The sequence below is a fragment of the Grammomys surdaster genome, unplaced genomic scaffold, assembly GCF_004785775.1.
Source record: "Grammomys surdaster isolate TR1022 unplaced genomic scaffold, NIH_TR_1.0 133, whole genome shotgun sequence".
Taxonomy (NCBI): Eukaryota; Metazoa; Chordata; class Mammalia; order Rodentia; family Muridae; genus Grammomys; species Grammomys surdaster.
Genome location: NW_021604591.1, coordinates 1,358,196 through 1,376,909, shown reverse-complemented (window position 1 = coordinate 1,376,909; position 18,714 = coordinate 1,358,196). Strand labels below are relative to the sequence as shown.

At 52.2% G+C, this 18,714-nt stretch overlaps 1 protein-coding gene across 3 annotated transcripts in view; it reads right to left on the bottom strand.

Moving 5' to 3' along the window:
- Window positions 1-102: 102 nt before the first annotated feature.
- Window positions 103-18,714, bottom strand: part of Fbxo41 (F-box protein 41) — a 32,939-nt gene continuing 14,327 nt past the window's right edge. For 2 of the 3 annotated variants that reach the window (XM_028762438.1, XM_028762439.1), the window contains exons 2-13: window positions 13,988-15,025; window positions 11,062-11,287; window positions 10,538-10,611; window positions 9,939-10,297; window positions 8,918-9,159; window positions 8,621-8,736; window positions 8,318-8,470; window positions 8,085-8,180; window positions 6,000-6,118; window positions 5,652-5,810; window positions 3,769-3,884; window positions 103-3,663 (exon numbers count right to left, since the gene is read on the bottom strand). In XM_028762438.1, coding sequence (XP_028618271.1) covers window positions 3,601-3,663; window positions 3,769-3,884; window positions 5,652-5,810; window positions 6,000-6,118; window positions 8,085-8,180; window positions 8,318-8,470; window positions 8,621-8,736; window positions 8,918-9,159; window positions 9,939-10,297; window positions 10,538-10,611; window positions 11,062-11,287; window positions 13,988-14,886 — 2,622 coding nt within the window. In that variant the 5' untranslated portion in view covers window positions 14,887-15,025 and the 3' untranslated portion in view covers window positions 103-3,600. Of the gene's footprint in view, window positions 3,664-3,768; window positions 3,885-5,651; window positions 5,811-5,999; window positions 6,119-8,084; window positions 8,181-8,317; window positions 8,471-8,620; window positions 8,737-8,917; window positions 9,160-9,938; window positions 10,298-10,537; window positions 10,612-11,061; window positions 11,288-13,987; window positions 15,026-16,073; window positions 16,254-18,714 lie in introns of all 3 variants that reach the window. The other variant, XM_028762437.1, reaches the window with a different exon arrangement.

The following is an 18,714-nucleotide window of genomic DNA, read 5'->3' as shown; positions in this document are numbered from 1 at the left end:
TGAAGCTAGTCTGAGCTACATTAGAACCAGAAACAAAGGTTAGGGTTTGGTGTCTCACAGATTTGGCTACATGCCACAGATTTCCTTGGGCCACACACCATCTTTTCAGTTTCACCATCTTTTATTGGATACAGAACCATAAATTCTGATGCCCATGAGTCCTTTTAAATACATATGCTCAGATACATTCGGCAAAGGGCATCTGGGTGACATGGAGCAAAGTGCTGGGATGGCAATGCCTGGGTGGGACAGAAAAGTGGGGCCAGGGAAGGCCCCCTGGGGGCTGGAGGTACAGGCACCACTTTAGAAAACAAAACTAAAACCAAAAGTTCCAGTCTACCCCTCTGCCTAGTGTGCATGGGGGTAGGTTGCAGCCTGGCTGTGCAGGGAATCAGGGCCTCGGGGCCAGCTGTGCCCTGTTGAACCATCTCAGGACTGAGTAAAGCCTTGAGGATTCCAGGCCAAGCCTCCCCAGGGCTGTAGTAATGGCAGAGGCCCAGAGCTGGCCTCCTGGTGGGGTGCCTGCTTGATTGTCTGGCAGTCTTAGGACTAAGGTCCCAAAGAGTTGAGGAAAGCCTAACCGTCTGCTCTTCACCCAACCTCAAGCTTTGTCCTTGGGCAAGGACTCCAGCTGGGCTCACTTGTCCAGGAGTAAATATACACGCTACACAGTAATATATACACAGAGAGATGCTAGCCTGAGCCAAGGCTGGGTGAGAAAGCATGGCCACCAAGGGCAGAAGGACTGCCAGGTTATCAGGCTGGTGGCTAGGGTAGACCCCATCAGTGCTTAACTCCATGGGGCACTGGGCCATGTCCCGCTCAAGTCTCACCTCTCCAAGTTCACCAGGAACTATCTATGTCTTTGGCACCAGCTGTCAACTCTGGGACATTTTCCTTCAACATCGTGCCTTACAGAGATGGGTTGACAGCTTATTGCCTGTGTTCTGCATTCAAGATTAGGGCTGGTGAGAGAGCAGCAGGCCTTGGGAAGGAGGCCTGTTAGGTTTCTGATGCAGTTCCTGAGGCTGACTTAGCCTCTGTTGTCAATAGGGTTTAAAAAAAGAAAAGCCTAATTTTAGGGTACTCTGTCTCGATGGGTGGAAAGCTGGGGTTCTGGGCGGGGTGCATACATTTCTGCCATAACTGGGGAAAAGCAGCCTGCGTAAGCATGAAGTATTCAAGCCAAACCATGCCACAACTTACAAGTGCTAGAGCCAGGCTGTTTGGCAGGGGATGGGAGTGGAAGAGATGACAAGTGACTGCCACCTGTGAGCCTTCTCCATTGACCCAGTGCTTCTGGAGCAGGGCATGCCCACACAAGTTTTCTGTACCTTAGTATGAGACACAGGGGGCTTCCCTTTGAGTGGCTAAAGAAAGGCACCCACCCATCCCCCACTGGCTCTGTGACTGCTAAAGACGGAACTGAGCACAGCACCCAGAAGCAGGGATGGTCCCCTTTGGAGAAAGCAAAGGGATCACAACTTGGCAACAGAGCTGCTGGCTCTCAGCATGCCTGAAGACTAAGATGCCTGAGACTCAGCCAGGACACAGTGACCTGTCCCTTAGGTTGGTAAAGGCTTAGGTTTACAATTTTCACTTTACTCACCTTTACTCAGAGCAAGAACACTTATAGGTAGTTTCCCTCTCCATGGATCAGAATGCCTGGTACTAGCATCTTGACCTTGCTTCCTGCCCTGATGGCTGTGCACCCTGATCGATTTTCCCCAACACCAGGCATTCTAGTGCCTCCCCTGCCCAGGGAGATGTCCAAATCCTGGGGTTGTGAAATGGAAGCCCCTGGGAAGCAGGTTTGGCCAACTACATTACTTTGTGCTTTATCCAAGAGACAGGAAGGGCAGCACCTCTGGCCTTAAGAGTCACAGGGAGCAGGAGCTACATGGCTGCAGCTGGCAAAACAACTGACCTACTAAAGGCAGCTGGGGCCCAAGCACACTGCCACCTCCCTTCTGGGCCACTGAAGAAGATGAAAGTTGTGCTGTTGCCCGTGACTCCTGGGGACAAGACTGGGGAGGTGGGAGCAGCTGGAGGCAGCTGTGAGAGGTAGGGGCATAGATACCACACAGCCAAGGTTTCATGCAGGACTAGGGATGGAGTAGCCAGCATGACAGCCTTGGCATTTCAGTCTGTAAAGAGCAGGTACAGAACAAGCCACACGACTCAGCGATGATGATAAACTAGGACAGAGCTACAGGATCGGGGAGCAGCAAGCTGGAGGCTGTGCAACAACGGAAGGGACTTGTTTGGCAGCAACCTACAGATGAGTTTGTGCCCAGTCCAGGGTGTGGCACAGCTGGAGAAAACTGGCAAGAGGATCCCACCTTATAAAGGAGTAAAGGAAACCCTAAGATGTAAGTGACAAACCAGGCATTTGAAAGAGCTGCCCAAATGAGGGTTGCCAAGACTCACGGCCTCAGCTACTCCAAGTCTGAGGAATTCAGTTAGGGATGCTCAGTCTGTGGGGTTTTGGTGACCAGGCTTCTTGGGTGCGATGCTAGGGCTAACGACACCCTATCACAAGTATTCTCCTACTATAGTTTCAGCCCAGGACTGTAAAGACTCGAGAAGATGGACCGTGGAAATTATTCCTCTGCCTTGGCACCAGGATCTGGCTCCTTGCCAAAGCCTCCTCAAGCAAGCTGTTAGGTAAAGCAAGGCCCCTCTCCCCCAAACTCCAGCAAAGCAGGCAGCCCAGGGTCCCCCCCTCCCAATGGTCTTGGGGCCTGAAAGGCTTTGGGAATTCTGCCAAAATGCCTGGGTTCAGAGGTCCCTTCTCACTGTAGGGCTTTGCTGGGACCCCTGCTCTCTGATCCCTCAGCAAGGAGTGGTACAGAGAGACTGGCTTGAGCTTAGCTCTGGAGTGTGGTAACGAGAAGTCTTTATCTTACAAGTAGCCTCCTCCAACTGGCCAGTCCTTTACCTGCTTGGAAGGTATAGGCCTCATCCTGGTGTATTCTAGACATTTTATTTTACCTTTTGAAATTCATCCCTATGGCCCTGCCCCAACTTTCAGCTAACCTTGTACCTGGGTTCCTAGGCTTGCCTAGATTATCACTGGAGAATGTGGACCTGGAAGAAAGACCCTCTGTCTAAAGGGAGTGCCTTACAGAGGGCTTGGTCAGGGAAAGAGGAAAAGAGTCCTCCTTGCCATGTCTGAGCTGCCTTAAGCCTCTCTGGCTTGTAGCTTGACAGGCTCCTGACCAGGAAATGGCCTCAGGAAGGAGAGACCTGCCTGAGCAGCTGAGGAGCCCCTGGGTGGCTACTGCAGATCCTCTGAGCAGTGACAACCAGCTGCTGGTGTGCCAGCTCCTTGCTGGTTGTGCCAGAAGGCTTTTCCTTCTGGGGATGTGAGGGAGAGAGGTGTCTCAGGGCAGCTTCTTTCCAAGCCTCTGTCCTGGGGAGGCAGTGAACTGGGTCACCTGTCACTCTGCTGTCCCAACTGGACAGGATATTCAACCACTGTCTGGAACCTGGAGTAACACTAGGCCTCCAAAGGTCTAGTCCAAGCCAGGGCCCCTCCAGAGGTCCAAAGAGCACTTGGTGTGGGGCTGGCAGGTGCCCTGCCGCCCCCCACCCGGGTTAGCAGCCACCTTCTACCTTGATGTGCAGAATCTTCGAGAAGCCAGGCCTCCGTCGCAGGGCCTGTAGACAAGGTTAGCTCTCCTTAGGTTGGGCAGGTAAACTACTGCCACCCTCACCAGCCTCAGACAAGGGGTCTTGTGTGTTGCCTTAAAAGCCATCTCTCACCTGGAGCTTTGTCACCATATCCTCAAACAGCTTCTGGGCCTCGGGACTGCTGGGCTCTTTGAAGTAATCTGCAATCCCAATCTGCACCACAATGGACTTGAGGTTCCTGCAGATGCCTGGGAAGCAAGGAAGGGAGATAGTGCTAGGCAGGGGTGTGGGCTACATCTTTTCCTCTTGTGAATGAAACCAGAGCTCCACTGAGAAATACACCTGGGCCAGCCACAAGAACGAGAGGATCAGGCCGCAGGTAAAGATATCCTGGGAGGACAAGTGTGTGACAGTAAGCTGCTCACTGCCCTAGCAACTCCCTGGCAGAGGTGACAGCTGTGCCATGGCCTGGGCACTTGGACATGACTTAAGAGGGGCAGAGCTGTTGACCTGAGGCTGGGTGTTGAGTGGGGTGAGTGGGAGGCAATCAGACAATGAAGCAAAGGTTTCAATACCTAGCAGCCATGATGTCAGGGAGAGGCAGAGTGAGGTCAAGGACTGGGAGGGGCCTGGAAACATGATTTGGGGAACTAGGCAGTGAGTTCTGGGTGGCCATTTAGGTAGACATGAGGCTGAAGGTAACAGGAAGGTCCAGGAGGTGAACCAGTGATGGCCCAGGGCTGTCACCCTAGCTACTCAAGAGGTCAAGGCAGGAGGATCATCAAGTTGAAGGCTTGCTGGGACAGCTTAGTAAGACTATCTCAAAGTAAAAATGCAAAAAGGCCAGGCATGGTGGTGTATACCTTTACTGTCTGCACGGGGAGTAGAGGCAGAGGCAGATGGGTCTCTGTGAGTTTGAGGCCAGCCTGATCTAAGTTCCAGCACAGTCAAGGCTACACAGACAAACCCTGTCTCATAAAGGTGGGAGTAGGGTGGGGGTGAAGACTGGGAACATAGCAGTTAAAGCATGTGGCTTAATCCCTAGTACTGGGGGAAAAATCGTGGTGATCTCCCAGAGGCCACTTGGTCCTGAGTGTTGGTCCACAGTGAAGGCAGACATGATTGAGCAGACAGAATGATGTGGGATGACGTGGGCAGCAGAAAGAGTCAGAGTGAAGTCCTTATCTCCAAGAAATGTCCCTGAGGACTCACATACACTTTAATCTACCATCTAAAAAGTCAAAAGATGAGACTGCAGAACTCAGGAAGCAAAGCCGTGTGTACAAGAATGGTATCACAACCCTGTCTGCTCTCTGCCTCTACTCCAGTGGGAGCCTCACACTCAAACTAGTGGAGCCACACACACAGCTCTTGGTGACATTGTGGGCCAGCACAGAGCAGACGCCATTCTGTGCAGCTAAACAGTTGTCACTAAATGCTGCCAGGCCTGGAGTACTTCAGATGCACTAAATAAGCCAAAGCAAAAACTCTGTCTGTCCCTGCACTGGCACATGCTGGTTAGAGTTACAGGAAATAGTTACATTGCCTGCTTGTACAAGAGAATAACAACCAACACCATCTTATCAGAGACGCTATGACTATCCCAAGAGACCCCCACCTGGGCTATCAGCCAGTCCCTGTCCGGTCTCTCCCAGCTGTGTGCAATTCTGCCCCAGCTGCATGTGCTCTTTGGAGGCAGCAGAGTTATGAAGAACACTCCACCCATGCAGCTATGAGGAAGCTGTCATCTGTGCTGAGACTTTTTGGTGGAATGGCTTGTTTGGGGTGACCCACACTCTATAAGTAATCCTCACCCATGTTCTGTAAGTAAGCCCAATAAACACCGTCGTTCAGCCAGCCAGATTCTGGTAGCACTACTTGGTACATCACAGATGCCCCTTCTGGGAGGAGTAGGCATTTGTCTGCATCACCCCAGGAAGAGTTCACTCAGTGCTGTAAACTGTCGGGGGATAGTCTGTAGCCATACCCTACAACCCTAAATCCCCATTGCTCACTGTTGAAATGTAGCAGGGCCTTAGGGGTGACAGGGGTGGCTGTGAGCACCAGCATCTCCAGTCCCTTCAGGCCTTCCCGGCAGACCTCAGCCGCCACCTCCTGGGTAATCTCTGACACATGGTCCAGTTCCAGGACCTGCAGCCGCATACAGTTTCTTGCTAGGAGAAGAAGAAGATAGGCCTAGTGACAAACTCTCTTCACCGCCTGCACCCCCCCCCCACCTCCGTCCAGCACTCAGTTTTGCCATCACCCAGGCTGCATCCCCTAACCCTCATGGGATTTTGCAGGCAGCATCTCACTCTTGCCTGCTTCTTACCTACATACTCCGACCCCAAGGAAAGACTCACCAAGTGATGCCAGGCCCTGTACCCCACAGCCTGCACCACCTACGCCCAGGGCCCGGAGGTGGGGCCAACAGCGTCCAATCATCTGCAGGCAGCGGTTGCTGAACCGGGTAGGCTGCTGGCTGAAGAACGGAGAGTGGGAAGTGGTCAGGGAGGCACTGCACTCCCGTGGGTGTGGTAGTCCACCGAGGAGTCTTTTCATGCCCCAGGCAAGTGCCTTGCCAACAACCCAGCTGGCTTTTCAAGTCAGAAAATAGCTCATCCCTGACTCTGTCCTTTCCCCTGCTGCTACATCTGGTAGCTTCGGATTCTGGGGCCACCCAGAGCTGTAGACCAGAGTCCCACCCTGTCTCCATTCACCCTGCACCTGGTGACCAGATTCCAGAGCTGTAGACCAGAGCCCCACCCTGGTCTCCATTCACCCCATGCCTGGTGACCAGATCCACATTAAGTGTATGTTACAGCCCAGAGGAGCCACTCTGTGGAATGCAGGGTGACAATGAAGACACAGCTCCACCATCAAGAGCACAGGAAGACTCACACCCTGGCTTCTCCAACAGCATTAACATCTGACCTTTATCTGCCACTGCCACCTATCTTTGAATTAGTAGCAATTCTCCTGCCTCATCCTCAAGTGCTAAGATTACAGACCTCACCTAGCTTTGGATAACTTTATTACTTTTTTTTACTGTTGTTTAGAATTTTTTAAGAAAGCGTCTCATGCAGCCCAGGCTGAATGACTTCAAATTCCTGAAGCTGAGGGATCCACTCGCTTCAGCTCCCCAAGAGCAGCTGGGATGACAGGTATGTATCACCATGTCTAGCTCAATATGTTTCTTAAAACTGACAATCTCCTCAATAGCTACCTAGTACTTTCTAGATGAGATACACAGGTCTGCATCCCCCTCACTCCCAGCAATCCCCTGAGACAGGGGATTCTCTGTGTAGCTATGGTTGACATGGTACTCACTTTGTAGACTAGGCTGGCCTCGAACTCAAGAGACCTACCTCCCTCTCTGCTTCCCAAGTGTAGGGAGTAAAGCTGTATGCCACACAACCCAGCAACTCTGCATCCTTTACCAAAGTCTTCATGACGTTTCCCAACTTGCCTTCCCCTATCATTGTCGGCTCACCTGCCCTACCCCCTCCAGACCTCATCCCTCAACATCCACTCAGGCATCAGTATCTCTGTCATCTGATATGCCCATGGCAGCAAAGACACAGAAATCAACATTCGCAGAGTTTGCCTTGAGAACCAAGTCTAGCGGAGGAGCCTGAAGTAGAAATTACTACAGAATAGATACTATCAAGGGTCAGGATGGGTGGCACTGGGAGCCAAGCAGGGACCATGAGGACAGACTCCAGCAGGGATAGTGTGGGAGGAGCTAGCACACTGGAGAGATCCCGGGAGGGAAGGGGCAGCACACAGAGAAGCCTGGTCATGCAAGGAAGTCCCAAGTAGAACAAGGGACGATTCACCACACCCTGGGTTCTCCAACAATAGATTTGTTCTTGTTTTGAGATGGAATCTTGCTAAGTTGTTTACAGAGGTCTTGAACTCACCATCTGAGCTATGGAGTGGCTGAGACGACAGGTGTATGATGCCACCCTCCCCAGCTTCTTCTATGTTGTTACTGACTTCCCTGGCCTGCCTGTAGTGTGTCAGGATAGTGCTGACTGAATGCATATTTAAAAAGTGTCTGTGGACAGTATGCTACTGAACCAGTAGTAAAAGCTCTCATAATCAGTGCTGTGAATCACAGGGCTGAGTGGCAATGCCAGGCTGTTAGGATGGCTAAGTGGGTAAAGGCACTTACCACCAAGCCTGATGACATAAATTTGATCTCAGAGACTCACATGGTGGAAGGAATGACACCTATAAGTTGTTCCCTGACCTCCACACACATACTCTATTCTTCCGCCAAAATATGTAATAAATTTTTAAGTGGCACTGCCAGCAAGCCAGAGTGAGACTCCAGGTTCTCTATCACAGCCCAGCTCCTACACTCATCAGTAACAGCTCGGTCCTCAGCCCCAGATCAGGCCCACTGATGTTCTCTCCTTAGCCAACCCCTTGCCTAGGCTTACCAGGGGTGAAGTGGCGCCACCTGGAGGGAGACAATGTCTCTGCAGCCTGCACCTAGGGCCCAGATCACCTCATGGCCGACGGGGTCTGTGGCACTCCTGTGGAAAAGCCGAAGCTCAAGTAGCCTCTGTCCCCACTAAGAGGCAAGGCCACATGGTACCCATGTGATACCCAAGGATCTTTGGAGCCCAAGGCACACAAGGGGTGAGCTGTGCTTCCGGAAGAGAGGACCCACCTGTAGGTGACAGCCTGCAGGGCACGGCAGTAACAGCTGGCCAGCCAGAGTGACCGGTCAGTGAGGATGTTGGGGCAGTGGGAGATACGCAGGATGAGCAGGTTCCCACCAGCCGCCTTCAGCAGGGACTCCAGCCCTGCTTCAAGGCAGCCCCTGGGGAGGACCAATAAGGTCAGGGAATTGCTGGTAGTCATTTCCTCACCAGGGAAGCATCCCCACAGAAGTCTTGCATTTCCGACCCACCCACCGACCCACTGACCCACCCACCGACCCACCGACCCACCGACCAACTGCAGGCCTCACCGGGTGCTGCGGGCATACTCCTCCTTGCTTTCCTTCTTTCCCCGCTGCCGGGGCTTCAGGTTCTGTAATGTTAATGAGTGAGCCTGGGTGCACCATTGAGCCAACATCGCCAGGAACTGGGAAAGATCAAGTGATATGAACAGAGGTCTGAACTTGACCGGCTGGTGATGGGTTAGCCCTGAGGAGAAGGCACCATGAGAGCATCTTGGGGAACCGGGGCTGTAGGGATTACAAAGACTGATCTTGGGCCAGTTCTGCTGCTCAAAGTTGGGCTCCTAGGAGGGCAGGGGCAGGCACCTTGGAACAGACTCGGGCATTCTCAAGCAGCACTCTCGTCCAGACGGCGGGATGACGGGCCACAAAGCGCCAGTCCCGGCAGACCTCTGCAGCGTGTAACAGTGTCCGGGTGTCCAGGTAGGTGAAGATACAGAAGAGAGCAGCACGCATCTTGAGGATTTCTGGGCTGATGACCTCATTGGAGCGTGAGGGGCTACCTCTCTCCACCCGACGCCCTCGACTGCTGCCTCCTTCAGGGCGGCCTGGAGAACAGCAGGGCCAAAGGAGACATGGAGAGTAAAAGACCAGTTAGGACCGTAGGCTGGGGAAGGGAAGGTCCTGCAGGGGTGAGCATGAGCCCTCCCACACCACTGGAGACTAGCTCCCCGGGAAGATAACAGGGCCTCTGCTTTCCTTTTCTTTACAGTACCCCAAATTTTACTAATTGGAAAAGGGAGTTGTCTGTTGCTTTCTCTCATGCCCCAAACTTGGTAGACAGGGTCTCATGCATTCCTGCCGAACCTTGAACTCAAGCCCAGGATAGCCTTGAATTTCGGATTCTCCTGCATTTGTTGTCCAAGCGCTAAGATTACAGGTGTGTACCACTGTGTCCAGTTTTAGGTGCTGGAGCCTGGAGCTAAGGCCACATGGACCTAGATAAGCGTTTCATTAACTGAACCCCACCCCAAAGCCCCAAACTTTCTTTTTAAGGGTTACCCTGACTCTAACCCTCTAAGGCTTCCACATAAGTACAGGGCTACTCCCTCAAACCTCTGCTCTGTGCCAGGTGCTTCAGAGCCAAGAGTCAATACTCAGCTCCTCTCCCTACCTGTGATGGAGCCCAGCATGTACACAGGCTCCTTAAATGAGGCAGCCTCAGGTCACTGCAGGCCTGCCCTGTCACATTAAACCCTTGCTCCAGGCTTGAAGGGCACTTGATAGGTAAACAAGAGGAAGAGAGATATAGGAGTGGAGGGTCACCACCTCCACCCTGTGTCCCCAGTGAGAGCCTGGCTTCCCTACGCACTCTTTCAGGACTTACCTGAAAGCCGGCAGCTGTTCAAGGGGCCAGCCACAGCAGGTCCAGGGCGTGGGACATCAGAGGGTCCTTCAGCCTCTGACTCAGTAGTTCGGGAGCCCACATCTGAGACGTCACCCTCCTCCCCCTCAGTGCTGTGACGGCGTGGTCGGCGCTGCCAATTCTGGATGGCCTGTCGTCGTAGGCCTGAACTACGAGGGGGCTGGGACCGCTCCGAACCACCGTTGGTAGCCTGGGCCCGTGAACCCAAGCCCCCAGGGCCACTGTCTTCCGAGGGCCCTTCCTCTGGCCGGGGCAGCTCCAGACTGTCACTGTCATAGCAGCCTGAGCTCTGGGATGCAGCTGGCACACGGCTGGAGGCCCTGGGGTAGGTGGGGGAGTGCATACTGAAGGCTGAGGGATACCAGACTGTCCCAACTCTCCACACCATCCTTACCACCAGCCAAGGGTAGCCCACTGTCTTGCTTTCCAAAAGTTCCCGAGCATGGAAAACCACACTGGTGACAAGGGGGTGGGCACAGAAGGAGACAAGCCTCTGATGGACCAGCAGACCTTCCAGGGTGAGGGTAGGCTGTTAGGGGTGGGCCAAGCCCAAGGCTTACCCTGTGCTGGGAGAGGAGCCATGCCGTGACACGGCGTATGTGCTTGGCACAGCTGGGCCTGCATGGTGTTCTCGCTGCAGCCCCCAGAGTGGAAGGGAAAGAAAGGATGGGCAGAGGAGGCCAGAGAAGAAGGCAATTGTAGGACAGAGAGGAAGATGGAGAGAAGAAAGGAGAGAGAAGAAAACAGTTGGGAAAGATGGACGAATGGACAGACAAGACAGTCCAGACAGGCAGGCTCCCAAATTCCCTCCCAAGCCACCCACCCAGCATCCCAGGGCCCAGCTTGTACTTCTAGGCTCTCATCTGAAACTCAGAGAAGGGCTTCTGAAGGCTGAGGCTACTAAGGCTGCCTTGTCACAGCCTCAGAGCCAGCACTGCTGCCCTGTCAAAAGTGTGCCTCCCTCCCACTTTAGACCTGGGGTTGCTTCTAGGGGTACAGGCAAAGGAGGCAAGTTGGGGCAGTGTGCAGGAAGGCTGTGGGGGTCACATGAGCAAATGAGAAGCCAGGGCAGGCACACACTCACCATTCTGCCGGGGCCTCTCACCGCAGGCCCCGAGGCACTGCCCCCACCTCCTCTGCCCAGGCTGGCACTGGGTGTGCTGCCACAGCTGCTGCTGATGACCTGCAACTGGCGCTCTGCCCTGTCTGCACGCTCCAGGAGCTCCTCGATGAACTGCTGCAGACGCAGCTTGGCACTGGCCTCCCGAGCTGCCGTCTCCTTCAGGAACTGGTCGATCTGCACCACCTCCCTGGGCCGGGAACAGCCTCTTACCCCAGGTCCCTGGCCTGACTGCCCTCAAGCCTCCCGCTGGAGGAAAGTGGCCAGTGGAGAAGATAGCCAACACAGTGGCCTAAGGGGTTTGCTCATGATCCCATGGATAAAGCCCACTCCCGCCCACAACACAAACAGACCCACGAGCCACACAGTACAGGACACCTCTGCTAATACTGTCAACTTGACAGAATCTAGAATCATATAAGAGACAAACCTCTGGACAAATCTTTGAGGAAGTTTCTGGATTGTGCTAACTGAGGTGAGAAGATCCACCCTAAATTTGGGTGGCTCCATTCCATGGGCTGGGGTCCCAGCCTAAACAAAACGTTGAACACAAGCTGAGCAGCAGCCTCCATCTCTCTGTTTCCTGACTGACACCAGGTGAACAGAGGCCTCATATACCTAAGACCACAGCATTCCTACAATGATAGTGTTTCCCCAAACCACACCATTCCAACAATGATAGACTGTTTCCCCAAACCACACCATTCCAACAACAGTAGAGTGTTTCCCCAAACCACACCATTCCAACAATGATAGACTGTTTCCCCAAACCACACCATTCCAACAACAGTAGAGTGTTTCCCTAAACCACACCATTCCAACAACGATAGTGTTTCCCCAAACCACACCATTCCAACAATGATAGACTGTTTCCCCAAACATACCATTCCAACAACGATAGACTGTTTCCCCAAACAACAAGCCAAAATACACTGTTTCCCCTTCAAGTTGCTTTCAAAATACAAAATTTTATTATACATGGCTGGAGAGATCACTCAGCCACTTGTTACTCTTGCAGAAGACCTGAGTTTGGTCCCACCACCCACATGCTGGCTCACAACCGTCTGTAACTCCAATTTCAGAGGATCTGGCCCTCTCTTCCGACCTCCATGGGCACCAGAAGTCATACATACACGCATGATACTCATTTGTACAAAAAATAGCAAAGATAAATCTAAAACAAAAACGTAAGCAAATCTGTGCTCCCACACTGTCAGAGGCTGGAGGGAACAGGAAGGAGCTGGTTCTTTCCTTCCACCACGAGATCCAGGGAACAAACTGCCAGCACTTTAAACTATGTCGGGTAATTTGTTAGGGTAACAAGCAAAATCACTAAATACACCCAGTCTTCCCTGACACAGTCACAGGTATACTCATTCCTACACAGTTACCTCCAGACACAAGAGCCCCATAAACAAAAAGATTTTTCCCACTTCTCTGTGGCCTCAATACACTGTCTCCTTACAAAGGAGTATGTCCAGCCATATTGAAAGCCTCATAGCATTGGACACATATCCTAACTTAACTCAATACACAACCCCCAACATGTTCCTATGTGTGCAAGCATATTCATTCTCAGACACACTCATTTCTGAAATACACCAAGAGCCATGGAGGCTCAGGGCCACCAACCTGCTCAGACACACACATGCACTCTAGAAGCATCAAAACGGAGTCTCATCAACACATGCATAAAGAACTCCTATAGCCCCACAGGGTACCACCTTCTATCAACCAAGGGGTACATACAATCACAGCACACTCAGTTACCCAAGTGTGTGTATGCCCACCTGCACTCAGCTGTTCATGCATCCATTCAACACTTAATCCAGGTGCTAGGCACCATTTGAGATACCCGGAAAGCATTACTAAACAACAACAAAGGAAATCCCGTGGATGGTGCTGTCTCTCGGCACGTGGTGCTGGGTTGTAATATTAAAAAGCAAACTGAGTGTGGAGAACAAGCCAGTATGTAAATGCTCCTGTATGGTCTCTGTTCTAGTTCCTGCCTTGGGTTCCTCCTCTGACTTCTCTTTATGATGGAGTATAAACTATGAACAAAAATAAACCCTTTCCTCTTAAGAAAAAAAAAAAAAAAGGAAATCCCTGACTGGCCTGAACTTATGTGACAATAGCGACAAGCACAATGTCTGACCCTATGCAGTCCCTAAGGCTCCCTTTGAGACTAGAGAAACAAAAGGGAAGCCAGAAAAGATGACTGAAAAGGAACAAAGAGAGAGGAAAGCTAAGTGTGGTGGTGCCTGGAGCAGTAATACCAGTGAGGCAGAGGCAGGAGGATCATGAGTTCAAAGGCAGCGAGGGCTACAGAGGGAGGAGTCTTGTCAGGTGCTGTAGATGGATCCGGGAAGACGAGGAACTCGAAGTTTGCTGATGACATAGTGGCTGATGGTGGAAGTGGCGACCTGACCCCAGTGAGTAGGCTCAAGAAGGAACTAGAAATACAGGAAAGGCCTTCAAGAAAGCAAGAGCACAGAGGCCGAAGGCCAAGAGGAAGCCAGTTTATGGTCCCTCTTCTGTTTTTATGGAAGGGATGCAGTTGTAGCTGGTTGCTTTCACGAAGTACAAGACACGGAGAACTGGGCCAGTAGGCTAATGGGAAAGATCTGGTACAAAAAGGCAAGTGCTGCCTGGCCTGGGTATCAAAGGTGAAGAAACACTTTTCAAGGGTGGGCACAAGGTCCCAATACCACATACTCAGAGGTCCCAAATCACCACCACGACATTCTTGAACCCACTGACATTACCATCACGGACTCATCTTAAAACTTATGTTCCAAGCCTGGACACAAGGAGACACCCCAGACACATGTGGCGATAAGTGTGTGACATCCACGGACACCCACCCGCTGGACCTTCAGGGCCTACTCACTGCTGCTTGCGGCTCAGCTCCTGCTCCTTATGCACCAGATCCTGCTTGAGTGAAGCCAGCAGTTCCACGCTCACGTCCACTTGGCGCGAGAGCTCAGATGCACGCTCCTCCAGCTCCTCCTTCTCGCGTCCCAGGCGCGCGCTCTCCTGTCGTGCAGTCTCCAACTCTGCCGCCTTGCGCTCCAGTTCGGCCTGTAGCCGACCCACCTGGCCTGCGATCTTCTGCTCCACCTCTTCGCTCAGCCGCTCTAGTCTCCGGTCTACCTCCAGCTTCTCCAGGGCGCGGATCTTGAGGCGTGCCAAGCCCTCTTCGTAGGCGACGTCCGCAGGTGATGGCGACGCTGGCGATGCAGAAGCGGGCCCGGAGCAAGGACCAGGGCCAGGTCCGGGTGGCGGCGTCGAGCAGGCCGAGGATGCCACGGACTTGCGCGCGAACAGCTCTCCCAGTGGGATTTCGATTTCGCGTAGCGCATATCGCGCAGCGGGCACGAGCCCTGGATCGCCCAGTTCCTCGCAGGGCAAGCTGGCGGGCACCAGGTCACCGGGGAAGTGTGCCAGTGGCGCGTGGTGGTGATGATGGTGCAGCAGGTGCGGCCCCGCGGGCGCCGGCCCTGCCGCCTGCTCCTTGCCCTGGAAGGAGGTGCTCTCGAAGACCTCGCGCCGGGCCCCGGGGACAGCCAGCAGGGCGGCGGGCTCAGGTGTTAGCGGGAAGCCAGAGGCTGCGGCTGCAGCAGCTGCAGCAGCGGCCGCGCCGTCGCAGATGCTATTGGTCTTGGAGAGGATGTAGAGCGTCTCGTAGGTGTGGCTGTACTCCAGGTGCGCGCGCAGCGACGACAGGCTCCGGAAGCGCTTATGTTCCCCGCAGCGCGGGCAGCGGTATGGTAGGTCCAGCGAGGCCATGGCCCCGCCGCCCTCGGGGCGCGCCGGCTCCACCGCGGCCGCCTCCAGGGTCAGCCGGGCGCGCTCATGGGAGGCCGCGGGTGGGCCCGGCCTGCGAGATCAAGGAGGCTCAGTTCACCAACAGCCAGGGCCCCGGAGGCTAGAAGAGAGAAAATGAAGCTCAGCAGCTTGCTAGCCCTGCTCCTACTCGCTACTCCCAGGTCCAGCAACCCTGTACCCCATTCAGCGGGGAAATTGACGTGTCCAGGATGGAAGAGCCAGAGACAGCCAATAGCCACTGGCCTCCTGCTTTCCAAGTGCTAGGGTTACTAGGCCTAAGTAGTTGGGTTTGTTTGTTTTTAATTAATATTTGTTTTCAGAGGGTGGAGAAGACTGCTCAGCAGTTAAAAGCACTTGTTGCTTTCCCAGTGTACCTGGGTTTGGTTCCCAGACGCACACAAATGATTCCCAACCATTCTAATTCGACTTCCAGGGATCTGTTAACTTTTTCAGACGTCCCTGGCACCAGGCAAGCACAAGACACACATACATAGATGCAGGCACTCATACATAAAAAAATAAATTAAAATGATTTTTTAAAAATTTAGGGAATGTTTGATTTAAAAAAAATAGTTTGCCAATGGGGCAGGTGCTTGTAATCCCAGCACTTGGGAGGGGAATCCAGGAGGATGAGACAGTCATGATTATCCTCAACTACATGCATAGGTACAGCTAGACTGAGCTACATGAGATGCTGCCTCATAGAAATGAGAATGAATTATTGTTGTTACCAAGTTTTTTGTTTGTTTAAAACAAGGTCTTAATCCCTAAACTCCTGGAACTCACAATATAGCTCAGGCTGGCCTCAAACTTTAAAGGATTTACTTTTCTTAGCCTCTCAAGTGCTAAGATTATAGGCATGAGCCACCATGCCTGGCTTAAAGAAATAATTATTTTATAATTGTAAGGATTCCCATCCTGGGGTGAGGGGAGCCCAAGCACTCTTCAACAGCAGAGTGGAACCCAGGCACATGTCTTTAATCCCAGCACTTAGTAGGCCAAGGCAGGTGAACTGCCAAATGTTACAGAGTTAAGATCCCAAGCAAGAAAGCAGAATGGATTGACTTTAGTCTATTCATAATGTACTGCTACTCTGTAGTGACAAAGAAACCAGTATCCATAACAACAGATGAATGTTTTAGTATTACAGGAAAGAAGCCAAACTGAATAAATACACTGCAGGATTCCAGAGCTGGAAGGCAAGACCAAGCACACATCAGAGCAAGGGGCTCTTCCAGAGGGCTTCATGAATTGGGAAGGTGCAGGAAGGAACCTTGTATGCTACTGAGAATGTTCTGTAGCTCTATCAGGGCTGTGTTTATGTATACCTATGTAGATAAAATCGTCCAGACATGTGCATGAACCCTGGGGTATTATGAGTGCCCTAGCTCATGTATGTGACATCTAAGATCTTCAAACAGGTAATTTTCGTCTTATGAAGACCAGTAAACCCCTAGAACTAAGTTGTAGAGACCAAGATGCTTGCCCAGCTATGATGCTGTAGGTGGCACTGCTCCATGCCGCCATTCCAGGCACTGATGTCCTTTCCTCAAACTTGGATACACTGGCTTTCAGGGAGCTCCTGCCCTTCCCTCCAAGGGCCCCATTACCTTTCCTATCATTCCTGGCAGTGAGCCACCCATCCTTCCACCTGCAGCTTCTCACCCTTCCCCATCTTGTGACTTCTAGATTCACTGACTTCCTTTCTTAACTGCCTGAATTCAGGCTTCATGCTCCCTCGGAGGACAGTGCAGTTGTCGTCAAGATCTTTGTCCACTTTATCTGTCCATAGGCTGCCATGATACTGCCCGGGGCGGATGTGGCGGTTTGAATAGGAACAGTCCCCTAGACTCAAGGCCATAGAGAATGGCTCTATTAGGACCTTGTTGGAGTAGGTGTGGCCTTGGAGAAAGTATGTCACTGTGGAGGTGGGCTTTGAGGTCTTACATGCTCAGGCTATGCCCAGTGTATGGACCAAGAGGTAGAACTCTTAGCTCCATCTCCACCATGTCTGCCAATAAGCTTCTGTGTTCCCCACCGTGGATGACAAAGCACTAAACCTCTGGAACTGAGGTTCAAAGAGTTGCATTGGTCATGGTGTCTCTTCACAGCAATCAAACCCCACTAAGACGGTGATTTTCCTCTGGGTTTTGTGACTTTCTGTGCTTAATCGATTCCAGCCTCTGTGTGGTAGCCCCATGGCCTCTCTCTGCCTCCACTGACTCACACCTTGAAGCTACTCTCAGCTCTACCCCTCCCTCCTGATGGGTTCCAGACTTCTGCCTGCATTCTGCCATTTCCTCACCGATAGAGAGACATCCCACGGCCACCCAGGACCTAGTCCTCCTTAGATCAGCACTCTGCCTGGATCTTGGAGAGTCTGCCTTTCCCACTTTTTTAGTCCATCCATGTGGACTGGGGCAAATGATCAACTCCCCTTTTTTCTTGTTCCTTGTACTAGGGGAAAACATCTTAACTGAGAAATTAGAGACAGATAGACTCCTTTTTCAGATAATAGGCTAAGCCCTATGGTAGTTAAGTGGCTTTTTATCCCTTTACACTTAGTTCATTTATTTTGTGTGGGTGGGATGGGTGATCATGCCATGGCACATGTGTGGAGGTCAGAGGTCAAGCTGTGAGTCAGTTCTTTCCTCCCACCACATGGGATCCAGGTTGGAGGTTGGGCTGTCAGGATTGTGGTAATGTTCTTTACCTGCTATGCACCTTTACCCCACTGAGCCATCTCCCTCGCCCTGTGATGATTAGTGATAATTATCTCCTTCACAGAATCTAGAATCATCTGGGAAATGGGTCACTGGGGAATTTTGATTTCAGTTGTCGAGGTGGAAAAAACTGCCCACTGTGGGTGGCATCATTCTCTGACAGGGACCCTGGACTTGGACCGTGTGCATGGATTAAGAACTGAGCAGCAGCTCGCCTTCAATGCCCTGCTTTCTGATCCTGCAATGCAACCAGCTGCTGCAAGTTCCTGCTGCCTTGACTTCCCTGCCATGATGGATGGAACTGTGATCTCTGAGCTAAAGTAACCCCCTTCTCGTTGAGTTGTTTTCCTATGAAGACTGCTTTTGACCCAAGCTGTTAAAAAATGGCTTTCAAGTCAGAACAGCCAGGAGGTGGTGACGCACGCCTTTGAACCCAGCACTGGGAGGCAGAGGCAGAGGCAGAGGCAGGTGGATTCCTCTAAGTTCAAGGCCAGCCTGGTCTACAGGGTGAGTTTCAGGACAGCCAGGACTGCACAGAGAAACCCTGTTTTGCAAGCAGAGGCAGGCAGATCTTTGTGAGTTGAAGGCCAGCCTGGTTTACCTAGTGAGAGCTCCAAGCCAACTGAGGCTACACAGAAAGACCTTGCCTCAAAAAATAAAATAAAATAAAAAACATAAAAATGGTGAACCCTGACACAACAGCAAATCAGCCCCTGGAGCTGAGGCCATGTCCCCACAAAGGCTGCCACATCATCAGAAAATTGTTAGGATGCTGTTAGCTGTCGTGGTCTTTGCTATGGCTGCTTCAGTAAAATCCAACAAGATTGGCTTCAGCCAACCTGAGGGCAGAAGGAGAAGATCGCTTGCCTGGAGAGGGCCTTTCTGCCCGGGGCCAGTAATCTAATCTGACTGAGAGATAATGAAGAGCCAGTTCTTAGCTTTAAACTAAAGTGAACTCAAGCAAAGAGAGGAGGCGGGAAACTCAGAGGGAGGGCAGCCTGGGGCCTGCCTGCTCTTGACTCCTCTGGCCCTCCTGTGTCCTCTCCATGGAAACGTCCATTATAAG